At 39.0% G+C, this 26,386-nt stretch overlaps 1 protein-coding gene across 1 annotated transcript in view; it reads left to right on the forward strand.

Moving 5' to 3' along the window:
- The window catches only part of dhx36 (DEAH (Asp-Glu-Ala-His) box polypeptide 36), a 30,336-nt gene that overhangs the window by 1,082 nt on the left and 2,868 nt on the right, over positions 1–26,386 (forward strand). Inside the window, exons 2-24 of the mRNA XM_080890027.1 lie at positions 3,789–3,946; positions 4,095–4,202; positions 4,337–4,538; positions 5,246–5,284; positions 5,440–5,610; positions 6,650–6,729; positions 8,956–9,030; positions 9,717–9,883; positions 9,992–10,073; positions 10,161–10,301; positions 11,641–11,746; positions 15,963–16,050; positions 17,033–17,088; positions 17,214–17,278; positions 20,057–20,200; positions 20,633–20,750; positions 23,111–23,209; positions 23,520–23,693; positions 23,809–23,895; positions 23,994–24,077; positions 24,184–24,283; positions 24,433–24,523; positions 26,187–26,307. Of these exons, the coding sequence (XP_080746153.1) occupies positions 3,789–3,946; positions 4,095–4,202; positions 4,337–4,538; positions 5,246–5,284; positions 5,440–5,610; positions 6,650–6,729; positions 8,956–9,030; positions 9,717–9,883; positions 9,992–10,073; positions 10,161–10,301; positions 11,641–11,746; positions 15,963–16,050; positions 17,033–17,088; positions 17,214–17,278; positions 20,057–20,200; positions 20,633–20,750; positions 23,111–23,209; positions 23,520–23,693; positions 23,809–23,895; positions 23,994–24,077; positions 24,184–24,283; positions 24,433–24,523; positions 26,187–26,307 (2,556 nt within the window). The remainder of the gene's footprint in view (positions 1–3,788; positions 3,947–4,094; positions 4,203–4,336; positions 4,539–5,245; positions 5,285–5,439; positions 5,611–6,649; positions 6,730–8,955; positions 9,031–9,716; positions 9,884–9,991; positions 10,074–10,160; positions 10,302–11,640; positions 11,747–15,962; positions 16,051–17,032; positions 17,089–17,213; positions 17,279–20,056; positions 20,201–20,632; positions 20,751–23,110; positions 23,210–23,519; positions 23,694–23,808; positions 23,896–23,993; positions 24,078–24,183; positions 24,284–24,432; positions 24,524–26,186; positions 26,308–26,386) is intronic.

Below are 26,386 nucleotides of genomic sequence, written 5' to 3' on the forward strand. Positions count from 1 at the left end.
AGGTCTGTAATACAACAGCCGTTTTTGACTCCTTTTGAGTTTATGTTTGTATTTCACCCTCAAAGTGTTTCATTTTATTTTTTCCCCCTTGCCTTGTTTGGTGTCATTCTTTTCAGCTCAACTGAATTTAGTTGTTCTTTCACTGACATACTGCATTAGTATTACTGATCTGAAATCACACAAATAACTTAAAATCCTAGTAGCATTTTTTTTTACTGTAAAAAAAACCACAGACATGTTGAGTAAATTTTTATAACCTGAAATGCAAATATAAATTGTACATTTTGTAAATGTATACAACTATTTATCTAAAAATGCAGCCAATACACCTGCTGGTTTTTTTTTTTTTTTCATTTTATGCAACCATTTAAAAATATTACTAAAACTAAAATGAGAGAACAATCAGGTTTCGCAATAAGATGCCCCACAAATGATGTGTGCCAGTAAAAAAAAAAAGTTTGTCCACCAAAAGACAGGAGAGCAGCACGGATAAATCTGCAGGCCTGACAGCAGGGCCCTATTTCAGGAAGCCGGTTTAGAAAACTCAGAGTGAAAAACGATACTCAGGGTTGAGTAACCCCGAACTGTCCAACTCGGAATATTCGGTTTCAGAAAGGCTGATAACAATTAGTTCAATCAACGCGGAGTTGCTTTAACCCCAAATTAAGCGCGCGCACGAGGATACATAAAGCCCTGATTAGTGGAGCACAGATTAAGCGAGTCACCATGGAGACGGAGGGAAAGAAGGCGCGGTCAATGTATTTTACAGCGCTTGAGGCCGAAATTCTGATGGCAGTATATGCCGATAACATGCAAATTTTGCAGAAAAAAAGTAACACAGGCTCAGCTGCAAAAGAAAGGGAGCATGCATGGCAAAACATAGCCGACAGAGTCAATGCGTGAGTGTTAATTTAAACATTGATCTAGGGATTTCCCACCCATTTAACACGTTATTTTATTATATTTTATTTTTTATTTCATACATTTTATTTTGTGATGTGATGTGAGTGCAGGTGCAACCCAACAGGCCCCAAACGTTCCTGGCAGCAAGTAAAAATGAAATATAAAAATATAGTCCAAACAGGTATGGTGTAATTGTATTATGAGCCATAGTGTCTGTTTGTCCGATGTAAATCAATTGCAGTTAGAGGCTACATTAATTTCCCCTCTGTAAGCACTTATTGAAATTATCTGAGCATTACAAGTACATATTTGCTTACTCTGTATGCTCAAATGTGACCCGTTATGGCCACTAGAAAAAAAGCGGAGGCCCGAAAAACAGGTGGGGGTCCTCCACCACCACCACTCACAGAGCCTGGCCACTTGGCTTCCACATTTGTGATAATGTTGGCAGCATCACATATGATCTTCACAGTGCAGAGAACACAAATTAGCATCCATTACTAATAATGAAATAATTTGTTAGTTTGAAATGCTACAGGGAACTATGTACCTGCACATTAATGCTGTGGAAAGACTTCCTGTTCACATAGTCTCCTTCATTTACTGAAGGAGCAATGATTGGAATGCGAGTGCCATCTATACAGCCAATCACGCCTGGGAACCGTGAGAATAAATGTAAAATTTAAGCAGTAGTTTAAGTATCACCACATCATGAATTAAGTTTTGTTCATCCTGCTACCTGCAATTTTGTGGCATCCCTCTTTGATAAATCTTGTGGGTCTATGACCGGGGAACACCACAAACGAGTACAGGAGACGTTTCAGTGCAACTGTAACATTCCTGACTGCCCGACAGACGGTAGCCTTGGAAACGTGCTCAGCGTCACCAATATTATACAGAAAGCTCCCGTTTGCAAAAAACCGAAGTGCGATACAAATAATATGTACAGAACTGAGAGGATGTCCACGATGTGTCACATGAGCAATATATGGCCTGAGGATGTTATTCAAATAAATTGTAGATTGTGCTGAAAAACGGTAACGTTCACACAGGAAATCATCAGGAAATGATAAAATGTCCAAACGCGCTCTAATCACTCTCTCCCGGCGGAGAGCTCTGCGGAGAATTTGGGCTTCAACATCTACTGGCTCTTCAAGGAAGGGACACGCCATGTCTGACACTTCCTACAGTCAGGTTTCCGACAAAGAGGCGGAGAACGTCAGGGTTAGTTGAAGTAAACCTGCTAGGGGGCAGGTTAGCTTCACGGAGTGTGTCGTCATAGTAACTCACTCAGAATTAATCTAAACTCGCTTTGTGAAACCGAAAACCCAGAGTTTTCGTTAACTCAGGGTATACTTACTCAGAGTTTGCACTAAACCGGCTTCCTGAAATAGGGCCCAGGTGTATCACTCCGCTGGTTTTCTACTTAGTGACAGTGTTTACACTGCAATGTGCCTTTGTGAAATTCATTAGTGCCCTCACTGACACACAAAACAAAACGACTACACAACAGAATGCAGAACTACACAAGACAACCCAACACACTAAGTATACACTCCACACTAAACGTCACAAATGGCCACATCTAAAAACTCTCTCTAACTCGCTGTCTCTCTCTCTCCCTTGCTCGCTCTGTCTCGCTGCCGTTACCGTCACTCCTAAAACTTTTTGACTTTTTTTTTTTTTTTTTTAAATTGGTCGACATGGTACATATTTCCAGCGATAGGAAAGAGGTGGCTTTTTTCCTTTCTTTACTGTTTTCGCGCTGTCCTTACAAAACGCTTAAAACACACACACACACACACACACACACAAACGTGACGACAGTATTTAGAAAAAAGCGTGGCTTATATATATTATTGTAACTCTGGATTTACTGGCCTGTAATTAAAATTTAAAAACTTTGAAGTCCAAACTTTCAATGTGGGCTGAAATAGAGACCCAGCGTGGCTGCAACTTGTTGCTATGTCAGCTTAAAATAGTCATGTGATTTAGAGGTGCAGCGTGTCGGTGGACCACAGGGGGTTCATAACACTCACCTTCATTCCATTTCCAGAGTGTAACATCCACCCACCTGTGTAAAATCCGAAATTCCCATGGTGTTGTTCAGAATGTGCTCTGGCACAATCATAAGCATCGCTTGCTACTGAAAACAAGGAAAAAGCCGGTCCTGTTGTGGGCTGAACCATTTGTTAATGGTGGAGCGGGGGGACACTATGCAATATATACAGTTTTAGCATTTATATTCACTGTTGACTGTAACTACGCTCAAACTGTTAATGCTATCGTATTGTAATTAACAACACTGTCATATGCAAAACTGGGGTGGCAAGGGATCATTTTAGGGTGGCACTTGCCACCCCATGCCACCCTTCTAGATCTGCCCCTGCCTGTTAGGAGCAGATCTTTGAGCACATCAAAGTGTGGGAAGCTGATTGGAAAATTGCTCACTGTGTGCACAGAAAGTATTCACACTGATCTGAACATGGGCAGTAAGTCACATTTTCCCCTGCTGGTTAACAGACAGTTGCTTGTACAATATATAAGAATGGTAATAATTATATATAAAATATTATTAATAATAATACTAATAATACAAACACACCACCACCACCATCATTATATACTGAATAAATATCCAATCTGTCATTGTGTTTAAAAAAAAAAAAAGGATTACTTACACAGCACAATTCAAAACTACATCTACAACAGTAAGTATTTCTGTTACATATTTATCTTCTTACATCAGGAATTAGTCCGAGACAGGTCCCTGTCTTCAAAGTGTTAATGAGTAGTATTTTCTTTTTCAGTGGTATAAAGGGAAATTTGGAAAAACACTGTTGCAAGGTCATAGCTAACTTTCCTTTTCCCATTTGCTTGTGCAGCGGGCAGTGGTCCAGATGGATGAGGCAAGAGAGCAACACATTACCAAACTGCTTAACTCTGTCCAGAATGACCAGCTCGGCCCAGAAAGGGGCCGCAGGGATGAAAGAGCCTCGACCTCTGACAGCTGGCAAACAGCTGCCAGGGATAGTGCCCACTGGTGAGAGAGGCTTGTATAGCTTTATCAATTGTTGTTACTAACTTATAATGAATTAATAGGAAAGCTAGACAGAATAGTAAAATTTCAGTTATTTCTTCCCCTTTGACTGCTGACATCATGACTAATTTAGTGTGTTTATCATCATTAGTTACTTTGATGGGGATTTGCCTGAAGAGGAAAAAACTAAGACTGAGGTCAAATGGGAGGAAGAAGAAGGTAGTCCAGGCCAGAAGAAAGCAACTGGCAAATCACAAAGGTAACTTTGTGTAAAAATGTGTGATTTTTTTATTTTTTTAAATCATTTAGAAATTCTGCAGAACAAATAGTAATGTAAGGTTTTCCAGGTAATATTGGATGTTTATACCGCTGAATGTTTTTTTTTTCTTCTAGTCACTCTACAACAGCGGTTAAAGATGAGCCGCCAGATCAATGGGATGAAGAAGATCAGGAAGAGGAGGCGGCGAAACCAGTTATTAAAGATAAGGATCTGGAGTTCTTACATCAAGAAGTAGTCCGAGACAGGTCCCTGGATGACTACTTGAAGAGAGATCTGCAGAGTAAGAAATCAGATGGAAAGTACAAAGAAATGCTGGTAAGAGTTTTCAGTGGTATAAAATCTAGGTTTAAGTTTCTAGCATGAACATATTTATTAAAATAGCTAAGGTGGGGACAAGGTGGGATTTTTTTTGGTAGTTTAGCATGTTTAGTGCCTTTAGATAACAACATTACTACTATACTAGTCATTTGTTGTCATTTAATGTCCAAAAGTCCAATTTAATTAATTAATTAGTGTTTTTAATAAGAAAAATAAAAAGTAATGGGTTTCATTCAGTTGAAAGGTTCTATGTTTGGGGGAAAAAAAAAAAAAAAAAAAAAGAATGTTGCCCAAATGCATTGCTGCATTGGCTGTATGTAAGTAGCTTTTGTTTATGTTTGTGTAAATAAGTAAATGTTTATTATATTTATACATTTAAATTGTTTAGTGCAAAATTTTACTGTGGAAATAGGTGTGCAAAGTTTAATTTATGTACAAGATGATGTGTAATGGAAAAGTCTTCTTACCAAGTATTCAATCAATTTATCATAATGTTATCATGCTACATCATTTCAAGTGGTTACCACTGTATTAGTGAGGTACTGCGCAGAGTCAGTATTTATCTTTGGTTATTAGAATTGGATAACTTCTGATGTGCTAGGACTGTTCCCATTATGGAATTTTTCTTTTTAAAGTATCTGTTCCTAATTTTATTGAATTTTTATCTCATTATTTTACTCCTCATCTGTTCTTTTTGTCTTCAGAAATTCAGGGAAAAACTACCATCTTATGGGAAAAAAGAGGCAAGTATTTCACATGCAAATGTGCTTTTATCATGAATCACTAGTTCTGCTAAGACTTCATTACTGGTTTTCAGATTTGATTTATTTATTTTTTTGTTATTGTTTGCTTTCCTGCCTCATCTGTAAATCACTCCTCTTCAACCTCCTGATCTCAGGAGCTGGTAACGCTGATCAATTCTAACCGTGTCCTAGTGGTGAGTGGGGAAACAGGATGTGGCAAAACCACTCAGGTCACTCAGTTCATCCTGGATGACTATATCAACAGAGGCATGGGCTCAATGTGCCGTGTGGTCTGCACACAGCCTCGACGCATCAGTGCCATCTCGGTATGTACTCTGCTGGCCTCTGAAGGATTATATGTTGTTGTGTGCCTACTGATTTTAATGTGGTTGCCATGGCAATGCTTCTGTTATGCTGCTTCTCTATGGGATAGGTCAGGCAGTCATTTTTGATTCCTAGCAGACCTGTTGGTTCTCTGTCCAAGGCTAGCTTCTCTGCCATCAAATGTGTCTTTATAACCAATCAGAATTAGGCTTATGCATAGAGGCATCACTGTTCAGTGTTAGCTGTTAATAAGAGTGCATGCACATGTGCCTCTAAGCCACTGCATAGGTTAAATACTAAGAACCTTTGTCACTGTGAGCCAGAGAGCAGTGCAAATTTACACAAACACAGCACCATGAGTCCAGCCACACACACACACACACACAATAACAGTAGAGAACCTATGAAAGAATGTGATCTGTCTGTGAATGAATGCAAAGTACAAACTTCCACACTTAACTAAAATTAAACAATGAAATAAAAGGGCAAAATAATTAGTTTGATTAAAAAAAGATATGGATATATTTTTAAAATCTTTTTATTGTGGAAAATATTTGTCTCCTTCCTGATTTCTTGCATATTTATATTGAATAAATAAATGGCAAATGCACTGTTTCCTTACATCGCCCTTTTCTACTCTACACAAGCCTACATGACATGTCTCATTCACCTAAGTGCTTTCTATGTCCAAGGATACTATGGCATGCAGACTGGAGTAAACAGGGAACGAACCACCAGCTTTCTGACTAGTGAATGATCTGCTCTACTCCCTGAGCTATATTTCATAAATACAAAATGCAGAACTTGAGTGATGATTTTCTTTAATAAGGGGAAAGCTTAAAACCTGCATGGCCCTGTTCGAAAAAGCAATTGCTCCTTAAACATAACAACTGGTTGTTACTTTGATGACATAAAAATAATGCGATGCATTTGCATACAGCAAAATTTCGGCATCGCTCATATAGAAATTATTACTTTTTTGCAATACAATGCTGTCTCTCCTCTTAAATCCTATTTGTGTGTGTGTGCTCTTCCTATCAGGTTGCAGAGCGTGTAGCGGCTGAGAGGGCAGAAAGTGTTGGGAATGGGAATTCATGTGGTTACCAAATCCGCCTGCAGAGGTACACAACACTTTCGAGAAGTGCTCATGCTTAAAATTCTTTCTCCTGAAACTTGAGATCTGGTCAATGTGGAGGCCATTTGACTACAGTGAACTCATTGTCATGTTTAGGATGTTTAAGAAAGACCAGACAAAGATTTTCCATTTTTCCGTTTTCTAATTTTGATGAGCTGCTGTGAATTGTGGCCTCAATTTCCTGTTCTGAACCAAGAGAGTAGTGGCACTCGTGGCCCATCAGTTTTAGGCTGACCTGTTGTGCTTTCAGAGATGCTCTTTTTTTATTTTATTTGAGTTACTTTTACCTTCGTATTAGCTCGAAGCAGACTGGCCTTTCTCTTCTGACCAGCTAAGGATTTTCACCCAGAGAACTGCTGCTTACTGGATTATCTTTTTCTGACCATTTGCTGTCCATTGAAGATAGTTGCTCTCTTGGCTATGTCTACATGCCCGAATGCATTAAGTTGCTACTATATGAGCAAATATCTAATTGGCTGATTAGATATTTGCATTAACAAGCAGTTGAACAGTCATGCCTAACAAAGTGGCCAGGGATTGTATGAAGGTGAAATTAGGCTCACTGTATATTTAATTGACATTCTGTAATTGGTTTAGAGGCTAAGAAACCAAAAGCAATACTTATGTTTAGAAAGCTCATTTCCCTTAGATCTGATATGGTTAAGAGTCCAGCCACAGCAGGTTAAATTGATGGGAGCGCTGTTGCAGAAATCAGACTGTTTTATTTCCCTCCCTGATTACGTCTGTCTATTTCAGACTGAGCTTGCTGTTTTCAAGGTTGGCGGTAACAGCTGAGGCTTTGTGGTTTAGACTGAAGTTGGTGATATCAGCCAGCATGATCAGAGTAGGAACAGATTTAGACATCTTAAACACAGATTTTGACATAGTTAGCAGTTTTAACACATGACATATGTTATAGCTCATTAATATTTAAATTAAAAGCTTACTGAGCTCAGATGTTCTGCATGAGATCTACAGCGTGTTATATTTTTTATGTATACATAGTCTACATAGACTTGGTGAAAGGACTCAAGATGGATACATGAAATGTGTGGGTTAATGAACGCCATAAAATGATTTTTCTTAAAAACACACACATTAAACATCTGCAGCAAGAATTTAACAAAAGCAATTTGCTGTTGTGCAGCCTGAGCGAACAGTGATTTATACAATAGGGGAGTATGCTGATTTCTATTGGATATTTTTCTATAATAAAATACCCAATTCTGCTTGTTATTTACTGGCTGATTTTTCACAATTGATTTAGCTTACTGATAGTAGTCAGTACTCACTCCATAGGCTATCATTGCCAAAGTCATGTTGGTTAATCCACTACTCACAGTCACTGATGAAAATGAAGGTGACAGAATCTTCTCACTATGTGCAAGGTTTGGGTAACAGCCAGGTAAAGCAGCCAGCTGTGTCAGTGCTAGAGTGTTTGTGAAACAGGATCCAGAGTATTTGTGAATAAATATGCAGTGAACATGTTGCTCTGCAATACTACAGTATAGAAATGTGTGGTTACAACTGTATTCTACTATGAATGTCTTGCCATTGATACATGTTGCTCTGTATTTCTATACCAGTCCAGAAGACTCACTGTTTTTCGTGGTGCTTTTGCTGGTTTTACTCTCTTTTGATTTTTGTGAAATATACATTAATTCTTTGGACTTCAGGCTTCACAAAAAAAGAAAAGAATATTATATCGTGTAATTAGTCTCCTCTTCTTGGCACATTAATCTTGCATCAGTTATACAACAAACCCTTTTAGAAGGCTCAGTTGTTAATGAATTTTGTTTTATCAGATATCATATGAAAGGCAGTTCCTACAGTGATAACTTTAAAATAAGAGAAGCTATTTTGTAATTAATTGAATAAACCTTTCAGCATTAGTACATAAACAAAGCATGGATAAATCTTCTTACTGTAGTGCACTGTAGCATACTACAATTCCGTTACATATTGTAGTATAATATTTGGTATCAGCAACATTTTATTTTCACTTCTATGTAAAGGTTAAACATAAAAGTGGTGCTTATTTAAAGTAAAGTAGCAAAAATAGTGGAAATGCAACACAGTTAACTGTTACAAAACCTAAGTTCATTTCTCAGAGAAGTCCTGCTTTTATTTTGGTGACCTTACTTTAAATTTTCTAAATTGCACAGATGTAAGAGTATCTTTTTCTTTCTTTTTTTTTTCTCCCATTTTCCAGCCGGTTACCAAGGAGACAAGGTTCAATCCTGTACTGTACAACAGGCATTATTCTTCAGTGGCTTCGCTCAGACCCGTGAGTTTGCTTCCACCTCTGCCTTCTCATCCTGTATACATTTTTTCCCTGTACATCTCTGCTTTTTCCCCTATATCTCCACTCCAGCCATTCCTTTGTTTGTCACTCTGTTTTGTCCCCATTGATTTGGGGTTAACGCTACTGTTTGTGGAAGATTCATTAGTATGGGTCCCCATTTTCTGTTGACTCATTCCTCCATGCTCGTCTTTGCATTCTAAGTGCCTTCAGAAAAAGAAATACAGACTAAGTGAAAGTGCCAGCTTTTCCTTGTTGTCTCACTTCATGCTCTTTCGTTAGCACGACTCTAGTGAGTCATTTCAGGGCTACCCTTTTCTGACTAAACTGCATTTTTGGTGTTAAGCTAAATTCGCACATCACTTTGCTTACAAGTGGACGTCTGTATGGACTGTAGCTCTGTTAAATACTTTCTAAAAAAATTATTTTTGGGTAACGTCTGTGCCTTGTGAAATTATTTTAAATAATTTAAATCTCACTTAAAAGTACTTAAAAATGTAGTACCATTAATTGAAACTTGTAAGATCTTTAAAGAGAAACAAGAGAGAATTTGTAAAAAGAAGAAAAAAAGTCAACCAATATTGTTTTTTTTTGTTTGTTTTTTTAACTCTTTAGACAGAAAAAGGCAAAAAAAATAAAAAATTGCTCACCTTTTTTGCTTTTATTGTCAGATTGTTGTCGAGTATCAGTCACCTGGTGCTGGACGAAATCCATGAGAGAAACCTGCAATCAGACGTTTTGCTCATCATTGTAAAGGACTTACTCAACCTCCGAGATGACCTTAAGATCATTCTCATGAGTGCCACGCTCAACGCAGAGAAGTTTTCCCAATATTTTGGTGTGTAGCTCACTAATTTCTTCACCAAATTGTCAGCAAAAGTTTTGCAGTTCTAATAAGTTGAGCTGTTCCTCTTTCTCGCCGCTCACGGTTTTGTTCTCGGTTTAGACAACTGCCCAATGATCCACATTCCTGGTTTGACGTTCCCAGTGGAGGAGTTCCTACTTGAGGACATTATAGAGATGACCAGGTAGAACCACTTTTCTACCAAACACACATGTACATGCACAAAGACACATTGGGACCTCGTATAAACTAGGCTGGGTTTCTCTGCTAGGTATCGCCCCCAGAATCAGGACCGTCGCCCCTCATGGAAGAGAGGTTTTTGGCAGGGGCGAAACTCCAGACCTGAGAAAGAGGAGAAAGAGGCTGAATACAAGGAAAGCTGGCCATGTTACGCACGAACACTACAGGGCAGGTGAGTTGGTGAGAAAATCAGGCTACTTAAATTGGAAGAACAGCTGCCAGTTTTTTGGGGGTTTTTTAGGTAGGAAGCAGGAGGATTTGTGAGACTCGTAGTTTTGAGTAAATACATTTCTTTTAAAGTTCTGCTTTAATGAAGATTAAATATAGAGAATTATGGTTTTGATCTACAAACAGTAAGAGAAAGATGAGTGCTTGAAACTGATGTCTGATGCATTTGTTACATAAACACAGCTACAATTAAAGTGCACCATCACAGACAGTTCCAAGGTCTGCTTAGTACAGACACAGCAACACTGTAGCTTAGTTGCTTTTGTTCAAAACATAATTACAGCTGTGAAGGACTTTGCTTTGCCAATTTGACACTTACTAAATTTTTTGGGTGCAAATTTCTCTCTAATAACTGCTTTAAAATTTTTAAGACAATCCCACAACACAACAGAATGGAGATAAGATGCCACTAGACACACCTGCAATATAACAACAGAGGCTCTAAACAGGAGACAGAAGATTGTTCATGTCTACGTGACTGGATTCCACTTCAAAAACTATTTCAGTTTAATTTTAAAGTAATCCTGGACATGATCCAGTTTGAATACTATAGGTAAGGAATTCGATATGTTGATACCCTGAACAGAAAAGGCTATTTTTCTCAAGTGAGAATTCTTGTAATAACACTTGAAGTTTCCAAAATGCTTTGTCTTACTGAACTGAAAGCTTTAAGAAGAATCACAATATTACTGAGAACTGAGGAGCCCGATCATTTATAAAATAGCGTAATATTAACAAATATTTTTTTAAATGTCTTGGCATATTCAATGTTGGTTTGTTTTGCCAGTGTTTAGTTTTGTTATTAAAAAATAATTAAGTCCTAAATTCACAACATGGCATCCAGTCTATTGTGTAACTAGGCAGAAATATTACTTTGAACACTGTCGGTGTGCTTGCAAAATTAGTTTTCTGGTGATTTCAAATGGTTTCAACATAAAACACATTTTTGTATTAAGACCTACTGGAATACATTTTTTAAAAAACAGAAATACTGCTTTTATAATTGAACACGACACAGATGTTTCTCTTTTTCTCATTCTAAAGGGAAAAAAAGACAAAGGAACCAATTATTAATATGTTACTGATCACCAGTGCTATTACCACAACAAAGAAAAAGTATCAACTGTAACTCAAAGCTATTCTGCATTTTTGTACTAAAGCATAGCATGTGAAAATATTTATAAACCTGTTGTAGCCATATTACAGCGTGTGACACCTCCAGCAACAAGTAAGGGGAGAGCAGGAGCACTTATGTTGCCATGTCCATGTCCTGTGTTTTACAGGTACTCTGACACAACCATTGAGGCTCTCGAGATATTAGACAGAGATGAGAAGATTGATCTGGACCTAATTCTGGCACTAATTCGTTATATTGTGCTCAATGAGGAGGTGAGTCTAACCTTTTAGTTGTGGTTTGAGTGCAGCTGGCATAAATTGGCCAAATTCTAGACGATGCGTTTTATTTAAAAAAAACAACAACAACAAACTGAATTTGTACTTTATGAAAATGTCAAAGTGAATGTTTCTGTAACAGGAGCTTGCCTTTGAAGATTGTCATTTTTGGACATCATGTTCTTTAATCATTGACAAAAAGTTGCCTATGTGAAAGGTGGCTTGATATTAAATGGAAACTAATAGTTAATGGAGACTCTTAGGCTGGCAAAGTACAGTACATTCCTAGATGGAGCAGATGGAGGGAGCAGGCGGGCTAGCTGCCAAACACAGACATTAGATCAGAGAAAATGACACAGATCCTGGCAGCAAATTTCTGCTAATGAGTGATTGAACAGATGCTCTCCCGCTGCACCTCCATTCCCTTTTTTCTTTTTCCAGTTCTGGTTAACTTTCCTTTTTGGATGTCGGCATCATTTCAGTGCACAGTTGTTAGCTTTGTGAATACAGTGTCACCTGTGTGACTTGAAAGTAGAAAGTTTTAATTTTTGTAACTGCTGGCCCAGTAGCTTTTCTAGGAAGTGGTAAAATAGTTATTATGAAAAAATATATGTCCATACTTCAGCTGCTTATCTAGAGCCTGGAGCCTATCCCAGCTATTATACAATGGGGCAAAAAAGTATTTAGTCAGCCACCGATTGTGCAAGTTCCCCCACCTAAAATGATGACAGAGGTCAGTAATTTGCACCAGAGGTACACTTCAACTGTGAGAGACAGAATGTGAAAAAAAAAATCCATGAATCCACATGGTAGGATTTGTAAAGAATTTATTCGTAAATCAGGGTATTTAATAAGTATTTGGTCAATAACAAAAATACAACTCAATACTTTGTAACATAACCTTTGTTGGCAATAACAGAGGTCAAACGTTTACTATAGGTCTTTACCAGGTTTGCACACACAGTAGCTGGTATTTTGGCCCATTCCTCCATGCAGATCTTCTCGAGAGCAGTGATGTTTTGGGGCTGTCGCCGAGCAACACGGACTTTCAACTCCAGCCACAGATTTTCTATGGGGTTGAGGTCTGGAGACTGGCTAGGCCACTCCAGGACTTTCAAATGCTTCTTACGGAGCCACTCCTTTGTTGCCCGGGCGGTGTGTTTTGGATCATTGTCATGTTGGAAGACCCAGCCTCGTTTCATCTTCAAAGTTCTCACTGATGGAAGGAGGTTTTGGCTCAAAATCTCACGATACATGGCCCCATTCATTCTGTCCTTAACACGGATCAGTCGTCCTGTCCCCTTGGCAGAAAAACAGCCCCATAGCATGATGTTTCCACCCCCATGCTTCACAGTAGGTATGGTGTTCTTCGGATGCAACTCAGTATTCTTCTTCCTCCAAACACGACGAGTTGAGTTTATACCAAAAAGTTCTACTTTGGTTTCATCTGACCACATGACATTCTCCCAATCCTCTGCTGTATCATCCATGTGCTCTCTGGCAAACTTCAGACGGGCCTGGACATGCACTGGCTTCAGCAGCGGAACACGTCTGGCACTGCGGGATTTGATTCCCTGCTGTTGTAGTGTGTTACTGATGGTGACCTTTGTTACTTTGGTCCCAGCTCTCTGCAGGTCATTCACCAGGTCCCCCCGTGTGGTTCTGGGATCTTTGCTCACCGTTCTCATGATCATTTTGACCCCACGGGATGAGATCTTGCGTGGAGCCCCAGATCGAGGGAGATTATCAGTGGTCTTGTATGTCTTCCATTTTCTGATGATTGCTCCCACAGTTGATTTTTTCACACCAAGCTGCTTGCCTATTGTAGATTCACTCTTCCCAGTCTGGTGCAGGTCTACGATACTTTTCCTGGTGTCCTTCGAAAGCTCTTTGGTCTTGGCCATGGCGGAGTTTGGAGTCTGACTGTTTGAGGCTGTGGACAGGTGTCTTTTATACAGATGATGAGTTCAAACAGGTGCCATTCATACAGGTAACGAGTGGGGGACAGAAAAGCTTCTTACAGAAGACGTTACAGGTCTGTGAGAGCCAGAGATTTTCCTTGTTTGAGGTGACCAAATACTTATTTTCCTCCCTAATTTACGAATAAATTCTTTACAAATCCTACCATGTGGATTCATGGATTTTTTTTTTTTTCACATTCTGTCTCTCACAGTTGAAGTGTACCTCTGGTGCAAATTACTGACCTCTGTCATCATTTTAAGTGGGGGAACTTGCACAATCGGTGGCTGACTAAATACTTTTTTGCCCCACTGTAGGTCAAGGGCAGGGTACACCTTATACAGGTCGTCTGTCCATCACAGATCTAACACAGAGAGACAAACAAAGACACAAACCTACAGAGACAGTTTAGCGTCTATAATTTACAGCCAGCACCCAAAGAAAGCCAACACAGGCACAGGGAGACATGCACACTCCACAGAAATCCCCCCTGCTGACCAGGAGGCGATTCAGGGTAGACTACTATTAATGAGAGAAGAATGATTAGTTTACTACCATTTTAAAAAGTTAAGTGCTATGACTGAATGAAGTAAAATAGTTTTGGATGTATAAATAAACAAGAGAGTGAAAAAGAAGAAGAACACGGAGTGACTAACAGAGGCAGACAGAATAATTATACTTTCCCATATGAAGCTGTATCTCCATCAGTCACGGCCACACTGAGCCAGTCAACCAGCTGATTTGTTGTGGCGTTGTCAAATGGCTGTGAGAGAACTGGCTGATTCACCATGATGGTAATCTGAACCAAGGATATGGGCCATCTGCTGAGCTTTTGACTGTGATGATTGGTTAATTATGTTGCAGGGTTCTGTGATTATACACCTAGGGGTTTAACATACAGGCATTAATGAATGCCTGCTGGGTGCAACTGTATGTGGGTGGTTTGCTGTGTGTGTTTGTGTGTGCTGTCATAGAGTAGACTCTCCAGAGCTTACTGTACTGTACTGTCACTTAATTTTTAGTTAGAATTAATTAGAGTGTGTTTCTTCCTGGATGCGTGTAATTTGTCAGGTTGTAGCTAGGCAGCCGACCTTCATCTCTTTCACAAATACACATGCAGAGACTTTAACATACATACAGTCCCATGTGAGTGCCAGTGGTTGAGAACTGGGGATAATAATTAGCTTTAATTAAAAAGTTGGGGAAACCAAGGCCTAGAAGCTACTTTTTATGCCTTCCCTTCATTTCTCGGAGGAAATGAATAGCATGGTGCTTTTTATAGAATCGATTTTTATAGCAGCTTAATTTTAGCTAGAGAATACTTTGTTTAAATCTGGATAGGATGAAAACGAGTTTGCTGAAACTCTGCTCTGTATTATAGCTCTGTACAGTCTGTATAACTGTATATTTATTAAAGACAGATTTGACTAATTTTATCTTTGACCTTTCCAGCATGGCTCCATGGGCTAGCATTGACTGCCTTGTGTAATTTTTTGTGTCACAAACTGTAACCTTCATATTTGTGTCACTGATTTCTGTCAAAACTTTGAGTATTTAGTGTTGAGACAACAACTGTGGTAATAGCTTGTATGGAAAGAAATGAAACAGTACTGCACCATAAACAATTGACTGATTTTTGACTTTGTCTCATTCTTTGTCTCCTTCTCTCTATTCTATTCTTTGCTGCTGCAATGACTGAGCTCTTCATCAGTCATTAAAGGAGTCTTTTTCAGCTTTTTTTTTTTTTTTAAAACCATTACAGCATTACTGTAATGGATTTTGGCTTTGTGAATGAGGCGCCGATGCCTGATATCCATTAAGTGGTCAGCAATCTGCAGCCACTGACAAAAGAGCTCAATGCGCAGAGATTTCCTCACCATTTAGTCTTCTCTTCTTATGTTTTCACAGCTAGCGTTTCTGTGTCTGTACTTTTTCATGTGACTTATTGATTTCCTTTTCTCTTTGCTATTGTGGGGAAAATTAAGTCAGTGCTTTTGTTAATGTTAATCAGATGCTCTCCTGTACTATAAAGATGCATTTGTCATAAAGATGTTGGAGTTTCAGTGGCTATTTTGTGTCTGAATGTGAATGTAGAGGTTGGGAGCTGAGAGCAAATCATATCTACAGTATCTGCCTCAGCTCAGCTCCTCTGAGGTCATGGGCATCTTGTTTGCTGGACCCGCAATCTACTGAGACCCTGCTGGATTTTGTGACTTACAGCTGTGTTGAGAGTTTTGTATCATGTCTTGGACAGGAAGGAGCAATCTTGGTGTTCTTGCCTGGTTGGGACAATATCAGTACTCTCAATGACCTTCTCATGGCTCAGCAAATGTTCCGATCAGGTATGCAAACAGAAACACACATTCAGGATGTACAGCATGGAAGTGAATGCACGTCGGTGTCTTGCAATTTTTCTTTCTTGCTTTGACTATACAGTTTTCTGTTCCACAGTTGAGAAATCCATCCTTTGATTTTCTTAACCACTTATTGAATTCAGGGTCGCAGCAATATAAAAGCCTATTACAGCTGTCATAGAGCAAGAAGCAGGGTACACTGAACTGGTCGTCAGTCTATCACAAGGCGAGAGAGACGACAACCATTCATAGTTCACACTTAAGGCCGATTTAGAATCGCCACGTAACCTAACAAGTATGTCTTGGAACTGTGCGAGAAAGATGGAGTACCCGGAGCGGACTGACACAGGCAGATTCAAACCCAGGATCTTCTTACCATGACGAGACAGCACTCATCATTGCGCCACTTTGTTGAAATACACCCATTTTCTTAACTGCTTATGGCTTAGTCTCACTGGAGTCAAAATGAGGGTGGTTTCCCGATTGCTGGTTTTGCATTTGGTGACAGATTACAAATAGAGTTTGACTGCAATAGTCAACTGGTCTCTTTGTCAGTTGTGATATACAGTTAACTCTGAAAGTTTAGCAAAGGTTTGGAAATAAAGGCTCTATATTATAAAAGATTTGTCTTCCAGCTTATATTTTCGCAAAAGATGACTTGACTCCGCTGGTTGCTGATTGCTTGTATTTTGCGTATATTTGTATGTAAAGACAAAGTTGCTAAACACGTATGTCATTTTAAGTTAAGTGGACTCCAGCAACTATGTCACTATTTGTGGTGCAATTTTTCCATTCATCCGTTATCTTCCACCTATCTGAAGTAGGGGTGCTGTGGCTGTAGAATTCTCCATGGTTTCATGATACTTGTTGTTATAGAACACATAATTGTTCAGCCTATGGACTAGTTGTATCTTAAATTGACAGTCAGTGTTTTATTTGAGTTTTTCTTTTGTGTCCTGTTACATTTCAGACCGGTTTGTTATCATCCCTTTACACTCCCTCATGCCAACTGTTAATCAGACACAGGTCAGTATTCTTCAGTTTCTCTTTTTTCTCTTTCTCGGACCATCTCTTTGTCAATTGTGTCCTACTTTAGTCCCCTTTCAATATCACAAATGTCCTGCTCAATTTTTCTCTCTAATTCTTCTCAGGTTTTTAAAAGGCCTCCTCCTGGAGTTCGAAAGATTGTGATTGCTACCAATATAGCTGAGACCAGGTTTGTAAGAGCATGCGTCTGTGGTAAAAGCTTGTCCAGTCTTTGCATTTGTACTTTGGAAAGTGTTTAAAGGTTTAGAAAAAACACAGACCTTTTATGACATTCCATCATATATCTGTTTTCTGTGTGTGCCAGTGCCTCAGTCAGGAATGAGGCCTACAACTGGATTGGAGCTAATTAGCATACATCTCTTGGATTGATTACAAATACTGTCATATTGGTTTGGATGAGAAAACTCTGACAGGCAATTTGTTAATGCGTTCAGAGTGCTGCATTCACACAAACGAGCAGAGCAAATTAAGGAGCTGCCTGCCCTCAGCACTCCCCTCATATCACTCCACTAAATATAGACTCTAAACTAGAGTTGGATGTCTCGAGACCACTTTTACTTGGTCTTGGTCTCGTCTTGGTCTCGACGGACTTTTGTCCTGGTCTCGGTCTTGGTCTCGCTGTTTCGGTCCTGCGTTCTCAAATCTAAATTCTCTAAATCGGTTTCAGTTGTGTAATGATGTACACAACAATGGACATAAGGAGCTTCTTTCAAAGAAAAAACTCAGGTAGATGTTATTTTATATATTATGCTTTGGATGTTGTTCAGTATATCTATGCAAAACAAGAGGAATTTCAATACACAGCAGTATATTCACAGTTGAAACCAGATATTTACACACACTTTATGGAGAAAACAAACTTTTTTTTACTGTTAAACATCAATTTAGAGTAAACTTTTGTTTTAGATAAATAAATGTTGAAATATCTTTTGAATTAGTGAAATGTCAGAATAAAAAGAGGGAGCTGTCTATTTTAATCACTTTCATCAAATTTAGGAGCACATGTACACTAAGTTTATGGTTAATTAATAAGAAAACTCCAGACGATTCCATTCTGAGCTGAAGAAGCTTCTGGTTGGTTAGTAGAGTCCATGTGAGTAAATTGGTGGCACAGTTGTGGATGCATATAAGGCAAAACACAGAGCCTGTTTCTTTGACACGGGAAAAATCCAGAGATGTCAACAAAAACACCAGGAAAAGAACTGTGGAGCTCCATAAGTGTGGCTCAGTTTTGAATACAATTTGGTGCCATTTGCAATTAAGAAATACAGATAGTTTCTCTCTTTACTCTTAAAGTTAACAAATATGTTTTTTATATTTATCAATCTAAAAAAATAAACATTTAGTTTGATTTGATGTTACAATTAAAAAAGTGTGTTTGTTTTTATCTGAAGAGTACATAAATATCTGGTTTCAACTGTATATTTGATGATGATGGAGTTTGGCTTGATTGTCAGCACAAAGAGGGAGAGAGAGGAACAGAGAGGGAGAGAGAGGAACAGAGAGGGAGAGAGAGGAACAGAGAGGGAGAGAGAGAATGAGGACAGAACAGAGATGGAATAAGAGCAGGTGAGACACACATGTTAGTCAAATGGTTGTTTGCCAAAACTCATCAGAACATGTACCTAGTGTTTCTTTTTAGATACCATTTGTTACTTTTCAAATTCTATATTTATTAAGTTATGCAGGCTTGTTTGCACAACAAGGCTAAATAATTATATAAACTTTTCTCAATCTAAATATTGTACTTTGGTAGAATTAAAAAATAAGTGTAGTGCAGGTCTATGGTGATTTTTAGTGCTACTATCATCTAGTTCTGATTCTGGTTCTGTCTTGGTTACTGTTGTAGTCCTGTTTTAATTCCGGATCAGTTCTGGGTCTGGTTGAATTGGGGTTTAGTCCCTGTGTCTTGATACAGGCCCGACTTTGTTCTGCCTTGCTGCTTAATTAAAAAACTAGTTTAAGGTGTCCTGCATATGTATATAGAATAGCATCTGGCTGCAGTTTAAAGACTTTTTTTGTCTCGGTCTCGGTCTCGTCTCAACTTGGTCTTGGTCTTGTCTTGGTCTCGGATTAGGCGGTCTTGACTACAAGTCTACTCAGAAACCTACCAAAGGGCTGGATTTTATTTTTTACTTCTAAGTGATTGTGTAAGAGTCTTAACTAGGAATTCTTGAGAGTCTACTTTCAATAGGGCTGTGCGATATGACCAAAATCTCATATCCCGATATAAGAATTCTGTCGTCCTGATAACGATATAAATCACAAAAATGTAACATTTTCTGTAAATTCTGTGAATCTCGGGCAGCTCGTCTTGCGGGAAGTGTTTCCAGCTGCGCGTCATGTAGCTGGAGTCGAGTGTTTTAACAGATGTATGAAACGATACATTTTTAGACATAAGTTGTAGCAGCCGCCGTTTTCTCTGTGAGTATTTATTACACAGCGTGCTGCGGGGAAAAGCCTGTTCTAACGTTTGAGTCTAAGGTTTATTTTCTAGCACCTGGCGGCTCTTTTCTACTTCTTATCCGTAAATAATCTGCTCTTTCACGTGATTCAGTTTATTTTGAAAAGTCTCAACAGGATCTTGAGCTTTATCGTGAAAGGTTTATGTGGAACGTAAACAAGCGGACACGCGATAGTGTTACCGTCGTTGTTGCTAACCACAACGCATAAAAACAGGCGCTTGTCCGTCCATAGTGTGGTTATATTAAATATAAGAGAAAGAGAGAACTTTAAGAAATTAATATAGCCACTACAGTGACCATCAAAACGATGAAAAAATATTGCCGCAAACAGTTTATTTTTGCGACACCACCAAACAAACGATAGCGTAAAATGAAACGATATATATCGTTATATCGAACAGCCCTAACTTTGAAGTGTTTTTTCTGTATTATTACGTGCAACTTATGTTTTCCCCCCTTTCTCTCTCGCCTGCTCCTCACAGCATCACCATCGATGATGTTGTTTATGTGATAGATGGAGGCAAAATTAAGGAGACCAACTTTGACACCAGCAATAACATCAGCACCATGATGGCTGAGTGGGTTAGCTTGGCCAATGCCAAACAGAGGAAAGGACGTGCTGGCAGGTGTGTGTGTGTTTATGTGTGCGTTTGTGTCTACACGTGGGTATATTTGTAGATTATAATATAATGAGGGCATACTTTATATTAGTGCCTCTGGGTATGCAATATGGGATAATTAGCTTCCCATCTATTTGTCATCTGAGCTCTCCATCACTCTTCCCTGTAAGACCACTCTGTCCTGCTTTCCCATCTGTAACCACTCAGAAAGGCAAAGTGTAGTCACTCTCAGGTTGTTTCCAGTCTTTTACTTGAGACGTCTGTTCTGTTATATAGCTCTGACATCAAAGTGCAGCAAGGCCCAATTAGCAGAGCTGCTTACTGTGTGCAGTTTCATCCCACTGATTTTTAAAGTAAGCCCTTGTCACAGGGCCTGTAAAACATTTAACCTCTTTTCCTTCTCTGTCTCTCTAACAACTCTCTTCTCTAAATATCCAGAGTGTGTCCGGGGAAATGCTATCACCTGTACAACGGTCTGAGGGCCAGCCTGTTGGATGCCTATCAATTACCTGAAATTATGAGGACACCACTGGAGGAGCTGTGCTTGCAGATCAAGGTTGTATATGCGGAGAGAAAGAGGGATAGACTGACAGAGAGAGAGACAGATAGATGTGGGTTTGGGAGTTTAGATGAGGACAAGATTGCTCTCAATGAGTTTTGTGAGTGCAGGGGCGGAACGAGGACAGCGCTGCTGTTTTTGGTGTTGTGCTGAATTACAGCCTCTCCTCTCTAATGAGAACTGGGGATGAGCATCCCGGGCTGACTCATGCCCTCTCCCGCTCTTACTCTCATTTTTTACAGACAGTATAATTACTTTTCTACACATTTTTTTTTCTCTTATATAAACAGTCTTTTTCTTCTTTGGTTGCTTACTTTTTTTTTTCGCGTTCTCTTTTGAAATCCTCACGCTCCACTCAGACATATTTTAAACAGTGCTAATGGAAAATTAAGCCAAAGGTCATTTAGATGTAGTGTTTGCTGTGATTGTTCTCACCAGTTGCTGTATTGGATATGCATTTTAGTGTGTCTCCCCCACTCTCTGTGCTGGATGTATTTGAGTATGTGTGTGATATGGTTTTTGAAGCTAGTGGGTGAGAGTTGCACAATGCATCAGACAGTCCTTAAAGTGAGACAAACACTGACAACATGCTAACCTTGACCTGGCTCTCTAATGCACAAACACTTCAACATCACATTGTTAGTCAGACATAGAGATGTGGCTGTTTCATTGCTCTGCAGTTAGCCACAAGTAAATGTTCCTTTTGAATGTGGAAATGAACGTGCATTTAGCCAAACCAAACCATGTGATCACATTCATTTCGCGTAGCATTCAGTGAATTGCGTTAGTTAAGATTAGAAGTAAGCACTAACATCTTTGTTGTTCTGTCACAAAAAGCAATATGAGCAAGTCATTCAAAGCTAACTGTACTTGATCTTACTATATCTATAGTACTGTGAAAATGTCTTGAGTGATCCCTTATTTCTTTATCTTTTGCCTCCAATAAGTCAGACTTTCTTGTAATTTTAAAGCAGTCTTTAGTAGTAGTTCTCCAGGCTTTTAGGTCTTTTAAAGTTTTCCTTTAAACATTGAGGAACTTTTTCTTGTTTGTTTTGGGGGGGGGGGGGTTTCCGCTTTGTCTATTAAGTCACTTAGCACTGGCGTATAATTAATTAAGGTTTTTGTTTTGGGGTTTTTTGTTAAAAGGCACCTAACTTAAGGGATAAACCAGTGTTGTCTACACATAACAAATAACTTAATCAGTTTCAAAAAGTACTTTAGGCACTTTTTTATTATCTGACTGTCATTAAAACTCATAATTTTGAAAGACTTAAAATAATATTTCTGAGGTATATTAGTTATTAACTGAAATATTTGCATAACTCAGTATGTGCAGTGTGTTCTCAAAAAGAGAAGTGGCAGAAGAAAAACTGTCTACAGCAGATGAACACCTCAAAGTAATGAAGAGAAGTACAAAAAAGTCCTGCAAAGACCTGACACAGGACCTGAAAGGTAGATCTGACCTTTTGATTTATCTACTGTTCACTGAAGCCTCATCAGAAATGGTCTCAGAGGACAGGTGGCTTTCAAGAAGCCATTCATAAGGAAGAGAAGAGTTAGAAAAGAATGAGGTATGCCAAATTACATAAGAACTGGACTTAAAATAAATGGCTACAGGTTTTATGGGGTGATGAGTCCAAATTTGTCATTTTTGGTTAAAACTGGTGTCAGTATGTACAGAGGTGGGCAGGAGAGAGGAGCAACAGGTAGTGCCTCCATTTGTAAAACACAGTGAAGGCTCGGTCATGTTTTGTAGCTGGATCTCAGCCAGTGGTAATAGAGGTATTATCAACATTGCCCAAATTATGAACACAGAAAAACACAGTCATACTCTGATCCACCATGAAGTACCATCTGGAAAGCATCTGATTGGCATGTTTCATCATGACAGCCATCCCAAATACACTGCCAGTGCAGTAAAAGCGTACCTTGATTGAAAAACACACAGTGGAACACTATTAGTCATGGATTGGCCTTCTCAGAGCCCAGATCTTAACATTATTGATGCAGTGTGGGATCATCTTGACAGAGAACAGAGCAGAGGACAGCCAACATCTAAAGAAGAGCTTTGAACGTCCATCAAGAGGCCTGGAGAAATATTCCTGAAGATTATTTAAAGAAATAATAAGAAAGCTGCACAAGAGAGTTCAGGCTGTTTTGAAGAACAAAAGTGGTCATACCGAATGTCAAAATATGAAGAAATGGGGAGTGGCTCAAGACTTTTCCACAGTACTGTGTGTCTATAAATCAATGTTTTCCATAGTTAACAGCCCACCTGATTAAGTAAAGGGAATTATGTGGAAAAAATTATGACATGCTTGTGCTGATCAAAGCAAAATATCACATACACTCCCTAGATACTGAAGCTTGGGTCTATAGGTCGATTCCTGGAGAAAGCCTTGGACCGTCCCACTGAAAAGGCTGTCAGCCTCGCCATCAAGAATCTCACAGAACTGGTAAGAAAGTAACTAAAAGGGTTTTTAAGAGATTGTTACGAATCAGAGTATCAATTGCATGCTGGGCTGTGACCAAAGATTACATAATATACTAGTAACTTAATATATTAGTAACTAACTAAAAAGCCCTTACAAATTCAGTAACTTGTGTTGCAGCAGCAAACTGAGAAATTAGTATTTACCCAGATAAAAATGAGCTTTCAGGCTAATGAGGTTAAACTTGTTAAAATAAAATAAAATTGTGGGATAGTTATTATGCACATGTTTCTGAATGCCCTTTCTTATGGATATGATGACATTGTTTTGTCAGAACGCCCTGGACCAAAGAGAGAATCTTACAGCATTGGGTTTCCACCTGGCTCGCCTGCCTGTGGAACCTCACATTGGCAAGCTCATCCTGTTTGGAGCTCTGTTGGGCTGCCTTGAACCTGTACTCACTATTGCTGCTTCCCTCAGCTTCAAAGACCCTTTTTTCATACCCCTGGTAGGTAGAGCTGAGTTCACAGACAGCTTATGAAAGCTTACGCTGTATACTATCTTTGAATTTGTGTGTGTGTGCATTTTTTTTTTTTTTTTTTTTACGTATCTGTTTGTCTTAGGGTAAAGAGAAGATGGCAGACATGAGGCGGAAGGCCCTCTCTAGAAACTCGAAGAGTGACCACCTCACTATTGTCAATGCTTTCCAGGTAGAACAGCCCACATGGGTGACTCCTGATTTTGTACTCACAGATGTCTGCTGTATGAATTGATCCTATCTTAATTTATCATGCATTGATTTACCCAGGGCTGGGAGGATGCAAAGCAGCGTGGAGGCAGGTATGAAAGGGAATACTGCTGGGACAACTTCCTGTCTGCCAACACACTCCAGGTGAGTCGGGATGATTCTGCGTGACTATATTTTAAATATGGACTTCTTTCTGTGAAGTCAAAGGTGTGCTGTATTATTAGAAGCAACTTGTCCTTTCATCATTCAGATGCTGCAAAACATGAAGGGTCAGTTTGCCGAACATCTCATGCATGCAGGCTTTGTCAGCAGCAACGATCCCAAAGACCCCAAATCTAATGTCAACTCGGGTAAGTAAGAAGTTTTTCTGTTTGTTTGTTGTTTTTTAACTGGTCATGATATCTGGGCTGTGAAGCAGTAGCAAAGTATGATATGAAGCATTTAAGTTTAATATTTTCTTTTTCATTTGTTCTTTATCTGTCACTTTTTTTCCCCTCAGGCAATGAAAAATTAATCAAGGCAGTGATTGTAGCAGGTCTGTACCCTAAGGTGGCCATGATCAGACCATCTCACAGCAAAAAGAGGCCAGGGTAAGTTTGCTAATCCAAAGGAGGAGATGAGCAATGACAGACAGGAAAGGGCTGCACAGGCCAAGATAGAGAGGTGCACAATCAGTCTTATTGATCTCCAGAGAGAAAAATAGCCTTCACACTGCAATATCTCATCATACGTCCTGGTAAGAGTGCTCTGTAAGGGCACTGTGACAATTACCCCAGGCTGTGCAGAGGCCACGTTTGGATGATTGTCAAAAACAAAGGCACTTTTGCAGCTCAAGATCAATGCAGTCATCATAAAATTGCCCAAAGGCAGCTGTCATAAGCGGTGGCTGTGACCTGCGTGCAAAAGACAGACACGCACAACAGGGGCACAGACTCTTTCACAGCAGGCTGTCACTTTTATTGTTTATCTCGTTGACAGCTTTAGACCTAGGTGCACAGTCATTTCCCAGGGTCATTTCCTTTGTATAAGTAATTCGTAACACCAAGCAAGTTTTTAAATGTTTATGTCCGCACCACGGCTCTCCACTTAATGAATTCAGTGCTTGATTAAGCGCTTGCAACAGAATACAAAGTGGTGTACGTTGAGCTGCAAAAGAGAGACGGGCTATTTGTCTGACGCTTAAGGCACTTTGTGTAAATAGCAGAATCCATTTTCTTTTTTTTTTCTGGATTATATTGAAAACAAAGTAATCTGTATATAATCTCCTCTCTCTTATGGGTTAAGTGCATAACAGAAGGTTAGAACTTGTTCCCTGTAGTGAAACAGTTGGTTTTCTTTGGCCAACATACTGGTGTGTGGAACACAGTGTTACTTTCAGCATTCTGCATACGTTGGATTAAAAAGCCAAAAAACACCTGATAGAATTTAGCTCTTGAACAGCTAAATTCTGAGTTATTTTAGCAAAAATTATACTATATTACTTTTTCCTGGCAACCCAAACAAGCCAACAAGCAAGCGATACACGACTCTCCACTAATTTTAGAAAATTAGTGTTTTTCTAATTGTACTCTCATTAACTTTAACATTTGACATACTATCTGAGGCTGGTAGAGTTTGAGGTGGAGGAGTTTGATTTTTTTTTTTTCACTTCCTCTGTGCATTGCAAGGTCATGTGCATGACCTTGGGGTGAGTTTGTCAGGGCGTATAACATGTCTCGAATATTTTCCACTGAATAATTTACTGTGGAATGCTGGACTCTTAGATCATTGCTGATTTCTTTCCACCGTTTTATTGTTTTAACACAGACCAACAAACTGCAAACACTTATGTAGCGGTGTTCACACTTAATGATCAGTTAATCAGTCACATTTGATTAGGAGTACCTGGCTCCTACTTGCCTCCTTAATTCTTATAGAAATACTTAGGTTTTGACACACTAGTCCTTGGTATTCCACTGCTCATCTCTGCCTCAGAGATCACACCAGATTGTAGTGTTTGCATATAATCGTTATTTTTATCCAAACTTTTTGAATAATTTGTCTATAAAAATGTAATCAAAAGGGGGGGGGGGGTGTTCATAACTGTTGCAATTTCTTATTTTTTAAATTGTCTCCAATCTGAGATAAATTGTCTTTTTTTCATCATTTATTAAGATGACAATTTTAATAAAAAATATGTTGTAAAGTATGAAGAATGTGAATATTCCCAGCTCTATAAAACACACAGACTCACTCACATCTGATCTTTTGCAGTGTCAAAGTGTACACTCAGGCTGACGGAAAAGTGTGTATCCACCCAAAATCTGTCAATGCCGAAGAGACGGAATTCAACTATACTTGGCTTATCTATCACCTAAAGATGAGAACAAGTAGTGTGAGTATCTTACATGGTGGAGTAATCTATCTCTCCTAGTAAATGTTATATTGTTCTGTAAATGTTATTTATTTATTTT

Source organism: Rhamphochromis sp. 'chilingali' (genome assembly GCF_963969265.1).
Source record: "Rhamphochromis sp. 'chilingali' genome assembly, chromosome: 8".
NCBI lineage: Eukaryota > Metazoa > Chordata > Actinopteri > Cichliformes > Cichlidae > Rhamphochromis > Rhamphochromis sp. 'chilingali'.